The sequence below is a fragment of the Apium graveolens genome, chromosome 8 (assembly GCF_009905375.1).
Source record: "Apium graveolens cultivar Ventura chromosome 8, ASM990537v1, whole genome shotgun sequence".
NCBI classification, from domain to species: Eukaryota; Viridiplantae; Streptophyta; class Magnoliopsida; order Apiales; family Apiaceae; genus Apium; species Apium graveolens.
In genome coordinates, this window is record NC_133654.1 from 27,041,733 (window position 1) to 27,053,458 (window position 11,726).

At 36.5% G+C, this 11,726-nt stretch overlaps 2 protein-coding genes across 2 annotated transcripts; one reads left to right on the forward strand and one right to left on the reverse strand.

Annotated features, from left to right (window-relative positions):
- Positions 1-2,009: 2,009 nt before the first annotated feature.
- Positions 2,010-3,191, reverse strand: LOC141679430 (uncharacterized). The gene has a single exon (XM_074485933.1). The coding sequence runs from the start codon at positions 3,189-3,191 to the stop codon at positions 2,010-2,012; it is 1,182 nt and encodes a 393-aa protein (XP_074342034.1).
- A 2,773-nt stretch (positions 3,192-5,964) lies between these two features.
- On the forward strand, positions 5,965-6,807 carry LOC141679431 (uncharacterized). The gene has a single exon (XM_074485934.1). It carries the CDS (start codon positions 5,965-5,967, stop codon positions 6,805-6,807), a length of 843 nt encoding a protein of 280 aa, XP_074342035.1.
- The last annotated feature ends 4,919 nt before the right edge of the window (positions 6,808-11,726 follow it).

Below are 11,726 nucleotides of genomic sequence, written 5' to 3' on the forward strand. Positions count from 1 at the left end.
TCTCTAGAAGGGAGACAATCATTAGACGCTCGCCAAAGGAAATTTTTCACCTTAGGTGGAATTTTTAAATTCCAGAGAGTACGCCAAAAATCTGAGTTATTGGCTGAGGAATTAGAGGGATGGCCTTCTTCTAGCATCAAATAAGCACTTTTCACCGAGTATTGTCCAAACTTCTCTCTACGCCAGTACCAAGAATCATCTACTTCCTTATCAATAGGAGTGGATAATATGATGTTCGAATCCCTGCTATTAAAGATGTCCACAACCAGGTATGTGTCCCAAGTATTTTGATCCGGGCATATTAAGGATGATACCATTTGCTCTGTAATGGCTTCACTTTGAGTGTGAATATAAGGATTTGTAACGTCCGGAAGCCATGGATCTAAACAAATACTGATAGATGAGCCATTACCCACTCTGCAACCAACACCCTTGCAGATCAGAGGCTTTGCTTCTATTATGCTACGCCAAATATAGCTCGGATTCGTTCCAATTTCAGCATTTAGGAATGAGCTTCTGGGATAATATCTTGCCTTGAATACCTTGCTGACAAGCCTGTTCGAATATTTTAATAGTCTCCACCCCTGACTACCAAGTAGAGCCAAATTAAATTTTCGAACGTTACGAAACCCCATACCACATCTGGACTTTCTTGTGCTCATACGAGACCAACTTTGCCAACGAATACCTCGATCCTTCTTAGAGTCAGTTTGCCACCAATATTTGCACATTAAACGTTCGAATTGCTGGCACAAATCCGCAAGCAACAAGAACACACTCATGGCATAGTTAGGAAGTGTTTGAGCAATTATCTTTAGTAACACCTCTTATCCTCATTTTGATATAGTTTTATGGCTCAATGCATGTATCATCGATTACAGCTTCTCCTTAATGAAACCAAAAATGGTTGTTTTGTTCCTACCTATAATGCTAGGAAGACCCAAATAGGTGCTTTGTTCCGTGGCTTCAATAAACCTTAGTTTAGTACACAACTCTTGCCTGACATGGTTCATGGTATTCTTGCTGAAGAAAATCGAAGACTTTGCTGAATTGATTTTTTGTCCTGAAGCTACTTCGAACATATGAAGCATGGATAGAATGTGATCTGCATTATCCGTATTAGCCTTACAGAAAATATAAGAGTCATCTGCAAAGAATAGATGTGAAATTGCAGGCGCTGTCCTTGCAAATTTTACCCCCTTGATGAGAGATCTTCTCTCAAAGTCCTGTAGTAAGATAGAGAAGCCCTCCATGCAGATGAGAAAAAGATAGGAAGACAGTGGGTCTCCTTGTCTACGTCCCCTTTGAGGGATAATGTTGCCAAATTTACGACCTGCATGAGCTATAGAGTAGTTTACAGATGTTAAACAGCTCATAAATAGTAGAACAGTATGGTAATTAAACCCCAACTTTAGCATCATTGCTTCCATATATGACCATTCTACTCGGTCGTAGGCTTTAGACATGTCCAGCTTCAGTGCCATCCAGCCATCCTTACCTTGAGACTTCTTTTTCATGTAATGCATTATTTCAAAAGCAAGCATTATGTTATCCGTGATCAGTCTTCCAGGAATGAAAGCATTTTGAGCTTCTGAGATGTGGGAATCGATAACTCCCTTCAAACGATTCACTAGAACATTAGAGATTACTTTATACAGAACATTGCATAAAGATATAGGGCGAATATCTTGCATTACCTCAGGGGTTGTTTTCTTAGGGATTAGGGCTATGTTTGTCTGCTACAATTGTTCATCTAAACAACCTGAAGTGAAAAACTTTTACACGATACTCATCACGTCCCCTTTAACTATGGACCAACATTTTTGATAAAACCCTGAGCTCATTCCGTCTGGCCCAGGAGACTTATCAGGATGCATATTGAACAGGGCTGCCTTGACTTCTTTTTCCGTAACATTATCTAGCAACATTTTATTATGAATTTTAGTTACCTTCTATTGCACCAGAGATAGGACATCGTCCCAGTTTGTATCAGAAGCCGTAAATAGTTCCTAAAAGTAGCTCTCGACTGTGTGCTCTAGACCTCTCCCCCATTCCACAATATTCCCTTGATTGCCCTTAAGACGTTCGATTTGATTTAACTTTCTTCTGACTTTTGTGGCATTATGAAAAAATCGACTATTTTGATCTCCTTCACGGAGCCAAAGTTGTTTAAATCTCTGACCCCAAAACACTTCCTGCTGAGCATAAGTTTCCGTTAACTTCTTTTTCTCCTCACACCTAAGTAGCAAAGAGTTGTTATCAGTACGGCCTTTAAGCATTTGAATGATTCTTTTGCTTCTATTTATCCATTTTTTGAAACTACCAGTGAACTCCTTTCCCCATTCAGACAAAACCTCAGAGCACTTAGTCAATTTGTCATAGAAAGAATCAATCAGACTACACCACACTTCTTTCACCAGCTGAACACACATGGGTTCTCTCAACCAGGCATTTTTGAATCTAAATCTTTTTGTTTGGGCAAAACTTTGCCCAGGAGTAGGAATTAGCCAAATTGGAGAGTGATCCGATGTGGAAACCTCTAGATTCATGAGTTTGACATCCCTAAATAAATGCAGAGAATCATGATTTACCAAAGCCCGATCAAGACGTACCTCTATATGATTATGAGTCCCCACTCCTCTTTCCCAAGTAAATTGATGCTCTTGCAGATTTAAATCAGCCAGGTTACAATTAGTGAGAGTTTCTTGAAAACCTGATAGCAAACGATCAGGATAGGGATGACCACCATTTTTGTCCTTCTGAGTGAGGGTATTATTCATATCTCCAATCAAACACCAGGGACTATTACTGTTGTTATACAGATGCCTGATCAAATTCCATGTTTCTTCTCTCTTGGATCGATCAGGTTCCCCGTAAATACCTGTAAGACGGTACTTTATACTCTCCCTAGTAGTTATGTCAACATCATTGTGGTTTTTGCTGTATGAACGCAATGTAACCGTGTCTTTTGAACGCCAAAGAAAGGCTAAACCTCCACTGTGACCACTCGCTTCAACCACTATCTTACCATCAAAATTTAAAGTTGTTCTTAGTTTTTCTACTACTGATGATTTACACAATATTTCACAAAGGAAAACAAAGTCGGGGCGTTTTTGGAAGATAACCTCCTTGATGAATTGTGAAGCCCATGGAGTCCCGATTCCATGGCAATTCCAGCTGATCAAACTCATTGTGATAGGCGAGCATCCTCCTGGATCCTCGCCTCTGATACATTTTTTGGATCATTACCTGAAGTGGATGTACGGTCTTGGTCTGTTTGCATAGGTTTACCCCAAATCTCCCAATGCTCATTCCCCACCTCCCCTAGCTATTTGTTTTCCCTTTCCAACTTTTTTTTCAATTTAATTATAATTTAAATCTAGCAATCCAAAAATTAGATTCATACGTAAATTATTTTTCAAAAATAAAAAATAATTTTTTATTTAGTTTTTATAAATTTAAAACAATTTTGATATTTAATTTATATGTTAAATTTTTAAAAAAAAATTAAAGATGTTATAAATTAATTATATTGAATTATTTTATTTTAAATAAATTATATTATTATAAATACATAATGCATTGATTTTTTTACATTACATGATATTAGAAAAATCAAATATCAATATAATCAAGTAATTTTTCATTCTGTTTCCGAATCTGAACCAAACAAGTAAAACAATTCATGATCATTCCTTTGCTTTCTCTTCATTTTCCTTCCTATATTTCATTTCATTTTCCAAACCAAACGCCCCCTTAATATTAAAGTATAAAATGAGTAGTGAAAGAAGATAGTGATTATAGTTATATTTTAGGGGAAAACAATTTTTTTACCACTAAACTATAGCATCTTTTAGAAAGTAACCATCAAATATTTAAATGATTGATTACAATCACTGACGTTATACCGTTAAATAATGTTGACATGATGTTCAATACTGGTATAGGTCAGAATTAGATAAATTCAAAATTTTAGTTAATAGTTAAAATTTTATAAACCAAATTAAACTACAAATATAAGATCTGATTGTATTAGAGAATATCCAAAATTTTGGATTGTAAAATGAATCCGAAATTAAAATTTTACATATCCAAAATTTTGCAATATGCAATGCAAAATCGAGACAACATAAGTAGTTTGAAAATTTTGATGAATTATTTTTAAGATTAAACATAATGACAGTGATATATTAAAATATTTTTATTTTCAGTGACTATATTCTAAATTATTTTTTGTTATCATGCCATATCAAATATCCAAATATACAAAATAACAAACATGTCATTCATATTTAATGGAATGATAAAAAACAAAAATATTTATAAAGTTAATGACTGGTTTAAATTATTTGAATGTTCAGCTGCTATTTTTTAATATACATAAGAGTCGAGTGATTAAACCCTAAATTTTATATGATTAATCACAAATATGTAAATATATATGTGTTTAAAGTATTATTTATATTAAAAGAAAGTCTTGTCATCTGACATGGTTTGAAAGTTCTCTGTCATCGTATTAGTTTTTTGTCATTTTTCATTCAATCATTTGTTCTCTCCTTTCGATCATTAGTATCTTCATATTATGGATTACACAAAAAACATTGTTACTTCCATGAATAATATTTCATTAGAGGATGAAGAAGAAGGAGGCCTTGCATTGGAGAATGAGGAATTGGTGGGTAATGGTCAATTATTTCCTGGGTTCGATGCTAAACTTTGTGAGGTTGCTCGCTTTATTTCGGAGGGACGTGTGGATTTTCATGCTATGCAGCAAACATTGGCGGCCCTTTGGAAACCAGGGATGGGGGTATATATCAAGGATTTAGAAACCAATATGTTTCTCTTTCAGTTCTATCATGAGGTTGATGTTAAAAGAGTAATGGAAGGTTGTCCATGGTCGTTTAATAGGAGAGCTTTGATCATTGCCAGGATGAAAGAAGGAGACAACCCTCGTATTGTTGATTTGAATAAGATGGACTTATGGGTTCAGGTCTATGATCTTAAGCCAAGATTCATGACTGAAAGGGTTATCAAGGAGGTTGGCAATTATATAGGTACGTTTGTAAGTTCGTGTCCTTCAAATTTTGTAGGTGTATGGAGAGATTACCTTCGAGTTCGGGTTACGATAGATGTTCTTAAGCCTTTAAAAAGAAGAATGAAGGTGGGGAAAGCTGGAGCGGAGTGGGACTGGATAAATTTTAAATACGAGAATGTTCCCATTTTTTGTTTCATTTGTGGATTGCTGGGGCATTCTGACAAATTCTGTAGTAGATTATTTGTTACAAAGGAGAGTGATATTGTTAGACCATATGGGGAGTGGATGCGTGCTTCGCTCAGGCGACAAGTAAAACCTATTGGAGCTAAGTGGTTACGTAGTGGAGGTGAAGGTACTGATCGGAAAACAAATGGAGAAGGTTCTCAGAATCCGTTCAAGGGAAGTGCTAGTAGTTACGATCCAAATTTCACTCCTGTAAATCCGGAAGCAATTGTTCAGCAATTAAGGGGAGGAAGGAAAGTTGTTCAAAATGTTCAAAGAAGAGGGATATTAGCGATAGCAGAATCTCACAGTGATGATGCGTATATCACGCTAGAAAATAAAGGGAAAGAAGTCAGTGTGATAGAGTCCAAAAAATGCAAAACAGACGGCAATGTGGATGACCCAATGGGCCTCAGTACTGACACTATGATGGACTCAGATGGAGAGGAAAATGCAAATATGATGCAGACAGGCCCAGAAAATAAAATGGTTCCAAAAAACGCGATAGAGGCGGGTACTCAAGTGGGTACTCGCCTAGCATTATGAGTATTATTAGCTGGAATTGCCATGGGCTTGGGACCCCATGGGCTTTACAAATTCTTAAGGAGATTGTGCTCCAAAAGAAACCCGATTTTATTTTCTTGTGTGAAATTATTTGTAAAAAAGACACAGTGGAGAGAGTTCTAAATATGCTAGCTTTCGAGGGCATGGTGACTGTGGAGTCGTATGGTCAGAGTGGTGGAGTGGCTTTGTTATGGAGGAATAAGGACGAAGTAGTTTTGAAATCTTTGAATAAAAATCATATTGATGTGGTTATTAAATCGAAAGGAGGTCTTGAGTATAGGTTAACTGGTATATATGGGGAGCCAGACATGTCAAAGAGGAAGGAAACTTGGGATTTGATAAGAAGATTGTCGGCAGTCAACTCCTTACCGTGGTGTTTGATCGGAGATATGAACAACGTCCTTTCTCAGAATGATAAGAGGGGAGGTAGACCCTATCCTCAGTATCTGTTACAGGGCTTTCAGGCTATTCTTAATGATTGTGAATTAATAGACATGGATCTTTGTGGGTACCAGTACACTTGGGAGCGTGGATCAGACTCAGAAAATAGTATAGAGGTTCGGCTGGACAGAGCATTAGTGACTCAAGATTTCCTCAGTATGTTCACAAATGCCAGACTTACAAATTTAGAAGTCTCTACTTCTGATCATTGTCCGTTATGGCTGGAAACTCAGATTGCTGTTCATTTGAAGGTAACTAAATCTTTTCGATTTGAAAATGCCTGGTTGAGGGAACCGATGTGCTACCAACTTGTAGAAAACGTGTGGAATCGTGGTTCAGATCGATCTTTCTTTGATAAGCTTTTGCGGTGTACAGAACTGCTGTCAGCATGGGGTCAAGAAGTCACAGGAAGTTTCAAAATGCGTATAAATCGGTGCAAAAAAATTCTGAAAACTCTTAAGGGGAGGAGGGACACAGATTCTTTAAAAGTGTTTCGTGAAGAAAAGAAGAACTTGACTGAAATTTATGCTGTTAGATATATTTGATAATGTCATGGCTAATATAATTTATGTTTAAATTTCAGATCTTACTTAACAGGACAAATCAGTACTTAACCGTTGATCAGTACTTATACTGGAAGTCAGGACTTAAGGATATCGGTATTTATATTATCAGGAGATAATCATCAGAAGTTAGATATCAGAACTTAAGTGCTGAAGGACGATCAGATAAGGACAGTAGCTAATTAAAGGAAAGAAGATCAAGATAAACATAAGAAGAGATATGCATGAAGAAGGAGTTCCGTGAAGAATGGAATACTTGGAAGAAAAGATATCTGATTGATATATTTTAGGAAGCAAAATTATATTCCATATCAATTAGTGCCATTGATAATGTAATGTCAAATAGGGTAATCAACTGCAAGACTGCTAAGGAGATATGGGATGCTCTGGAAACAAGATGTCAGGGAACTGACACAATTAAGAAGAACAGGAAGACAATACTCACTCAAGAGTATGAACACTTTGACTCAAAGACTAATGAGTCATTGAATGATCTATATGATAGATTTGTCAAACTTTTGAATGATTTGTCATTTGTTAATAAAGAGTATGATCTTGAAGATTCAAACCTTAAATTCCTGTTAGCCCTTCCTGAATGTTGGGATTTGAAGGCAACAACAATAAGAGACAACTACAATCTTGATAAAACAACTCTTGATGAAATCTATGGAATGCTCAAGACTCATGAACTTGAGATGGAACAAAGAAGCAAGAGGAAAGGAGGAAAGTCAAAGACAGTTGCTCTTAAGGCTGAAGAAGAATCCCCCAAAGCAGCTTCCTCAAGGAAAGACAAGGGTAAAGCTCTTTTCATAAAGTCTGATATTGAGTCATCAAGTTCTGAAAATGATGATGACTCAGATTCTGAAAGCTTGCCTGAGACTGATGTTGATGAGGAGATGATGAAGCTGTGTGCTCTTATGGTGAAAGGAATCACAAAGATTGCATACAGGAAGTTCAGGAAGGGAAAGAAGTTTTCCAGGAAAGGCATAAGTTCTGATAAGAAGAATTTCAGAAGATCTGAAGGCAGAGGAGGAAAGTCTGACAGAGGAGATTATACCAATGTTAAATGCTAATACTGTGGTGAGAAAGGCCACATATCTCCTGATTGCAAGAAGGTAAAGGGTGACAAAGGCAAGGCTCTTGTCACAAAGCAGAAAAGCTGGACAGACACCTCAGACTCTGAAAGTGAGGAGAATTATGTATTGATGGCAAATGCTGATAAAGAAAGTGCTGAGAGCAGTTCTGAAGCTGCTGAAACAAAGGTACCTCAGACTACTTATGCTTTTCATACTGATGATATTAATGAGTTGAGAAGATATCTTAAAACCATGTTTGTTAGTTATAGAGATCAAACTTTAACATGTGAAAGATTAACTTCTGAAAATCTTGCTTTTAAGAAAAGAAATGATTTCTTAGAAAAAGAGTTAGTCATGTTTCATCAAACTCAGAAGGATAGAGATGATGCTTTCTATGTTAGGGATGAAGTGCTAAAAATGAATGAATCTCTAAAAACTGAGTTAGAAAAGGAAAGAGAGATCATCAGGACTTGGACTAATTCTGGCAAAACAACTCAAAATTTGCTAAGTAGTGGAAACTGGAAAGAGGGCTTAGGTTATGGAGAGGATAAGAATGATAAAGGAACTGAAGAAATTAAGCCTGTTGTTAAGCAAAAGCCAAAGTTAAAACCTGTTAAGTTTGTAACTATAAAGTCTGAAAATGAGAAATCAGAAGTTAAAGAGGAATTAACTTCTGATAAACTAAAACAGGAAAAGACAGCTGAAGTGAACATAGGCTTAATGACAAAGAAGCAGCTTAAGCATAAGCTGAAAGGTGTTAAGAATGCAAACAAGGTAAAATCACCTAGGAAAAATAGGAATGGAAAGGAAGGTGTGAATAAAAGCAATGATTATAAACCTGTTCCTGATGCTCCTAGGAAAACATGTCATAACTGTGGAAGTTCTAACCATCTGGCTTCTTTTTGCAGGAAGAATAAGAATATTAACTCCTTACCTTCAAAATCAGGAGTTAAGAGTCAGTCTGTTAGATACAAACCACAAAATCCTTGTTTTCATTGTGGTAGTTTATGGCATTCCATTTATACTTGTAAGGAATATCATAGTTTGTACTATGATTATTATCAAATAAAACCTTCTTTGAAGAAAGTTTCCATTGTTCCTTCTAGTGTAAATTCTGATTCAAAGTCTGATAATGTAAGTTCTGACAAGAAAAATGTTAACATAAACTCTGATGCTAAATCCGCTGCAAATGTTAACAAACTTAATAAGACCAAAGGATCCAAGCAAGTCTGGGTCCTTAAAACTAATAATTAGTGGTCTTTGTGATTGCAGGGCAATAGGAAAAATATTCTAGTTCTGGACAGTGGATGTTCAGGACATTTGACTGGAAATAAGGCCCTGCTATCAGACTTTGTGGAGAAAGTTGGCCCAAGTGTTTCCTATGGAGATGGCAACATTGGAAAAACATTGGGATATGGCAATATTAATCTTGGGAATGTCATAATTAAAGAAGTAGCTCTGGTCTCAGGACTTAAACACAATCTGCTGAGTATAAGTCAAATCTGTGACAGAGGTTATCATGTTGATTTATTTGAAGAACACTGTGAAATTGTGAGTAAATCTAAAGGCAAAGTTGTTTTGAAAGGATACAGGCGTGGTAACATTTATGAAGCTAAGCTTTCAACAAGTACTGATGGTTTTGCAATTTGTCTAATGAGTAGAGCATCAATTGAAGAAAGCTGGAATTGGCACAAGAAACTCTCTCATTTAAATTTCAACAATATAAATGAACTGGTCAAGAAAAATCTTGTGAGAGGACTGCCAAAGTCAGTATTTGCTCCTGATGGCCTTTGTGATTCCTGTCAGAAAGCCAAACAAAGAAAATCTTCTTTTAAGAGCAAGACTGAATCATCAATTCTTGATCCTTATCATCTACTACATGTTGATCTATTTGGTCCAGTGAATGTCATGTCTATTGCAAAGAAGAAATATGCGTTGGTCATAGTGGATGAGTTCACCAGATACACATGGGTATATTTCTTGCACACAAAAAGTGAAACTGCATCTATCTTGATTGATCATGTCAAACATCTGGATAAATTGTTCAAAGATTCTGTGAAAATTTTAAGGAGTGATAATGGCACTGAGTTCAAGAATTTGATAATGGAAGAGTTCTACAAAAACCATAGAATAAAGCAGAAATTTTCTGCTCCTGGAACTCCACAGCAAAATGGAGTTGTAGAAAGGAAGAATAGAACTCTCATTGAAGCTGCACGTACAATGCTTGAAGAAGCAAAGCTTCCAACCTATTTCTGGGCTGAAGCTGTGCAGACTGCTTGCTTTACTCAAAATGCAACACTCATTAACAAGCATGGAAAAACACCATATAAGATGGTGAAGAAAAAGAAGCCAAATCTGAAATACTTTCATGTATTTGGATGCAAGTGTTTTGTTCTCAAGACTCATCCTGAACAGCTATCCAAGTTTGATCTAAAAGCTGATGAAGGAATCTTTGTTGGATATCCACTTTCCACAAAAGCCTTCAGAGTCTATAATTTGAGAACAAAAGTGGTTATGGAATCTATCAATGTCTCTTTTGATGACAAGAAGATTACTGGTCTTGAAGATTTCATTGATCATGATCAGCTGAGATTTGAAAATGAAGACTCAAATTCTGATACTGAAAATCCTGACAGTCTAAGTCCTGATACTGTAAACTCTGATGGATTAAACTCTGATGTTATTGAAACTGTGGTGACTATGTCAAAGGAAGATGCACCTATGCAGGGGGAGCATACTCAAGATCTTATCACATCTCAAGAAACATCAGAACATACATCTGGCTCGTCAAGTTCTGATTCGTCAAGTTCTGATAAGCCAAGTTCTGCCAGTGCTGAAAATCTAAATTCTGAAGAATCCAACTCAGAGAGCATAATTTCAGGGGGAGCATCAGAAAATGAAAATAAAGACAGCATGGATCATGGGGGAGCATCCAGTTCTAGAGAAAACCTTCCATCTGCAAGGAAGTCACATACACCTTATTTGATAATTGGAAATCCTGATGTAGGTGTCAGAACTAGAATAAGTACTTCAAATGAATGTCTTTACAATTCTTTTCTCTCTCAGACTGAGCCAAAGAAAGTGGAAGAAGCTCTTCAAGATGCTGATTGGGTGCAAGCAATGCAGGAAGAGTTAAATGAATTTGAAAGAAACAAAGTCTGGACCCTAGTGCCAAGACCAAAGAATAGATCTGTTGTTGGTACAAAGTGGGTATTCAGAAACAAAACTGACAGTGATGGCATAATTACAAGGAATAAGGCAAGGCTGGTTGCAAAAGGATATTCTCAATAGGAGGAAATTGACTATGATGAAACATTTGCACCAGTTGCTAGGTTAGAAGCCATAAGGATATTTTTGGCTTATGCTGCACACAAAAAGTTTACTGTCTTTCAAATGGATGTGAAAAGTGCTTTTCTCAATGGAGAATTGGAGGAGGAAGTATATGTTAAACAACCTCCAGGCTTTGTAGATTCCAAACATCCAGATTATGTCTACAGGCTTGATAAAGCACTTTATGGACTTAAGCAAGCTCCTAGAGCATGGTATGAGACTTTAGCTCAGTTTCTTCTGGAAAGTGGATTCAACAGAGGAACGATAGACAAAACACTGTTCTACCTCAACCATGGAAATGACTTACTTCTCGTCCAGATTTATGTTGATGATATCATTTTTGGGTCTACAAATGACAGACTTTGCAAGAAGTTTGCCAAACTGATGCAGTCAAGATATCAGATGAGTTTGATGGGGGAACTTAGCTATTTTCTGGGCCTTCAAGTCAAGCAGAATGAAGAAGGCACTTTTATTTGTCAAACTAAGTACACCAGA

Coding starts and splice junctions, on each gene's coding strand:
- LOC141679431 (XM_074485934.1), top strand. CDS start 5,965: ATGGTGACTGTGGAGTCGTATGGTCAGAGTGGTGGAGTGGCTTTGTTA.
- LOC141679430 (XM_074485933.1), bottom strand. CDS start 3,191: ATGAGTTTGATCAGCTGGAATTGCCATGGAATCGGGACTCCATGGGCT.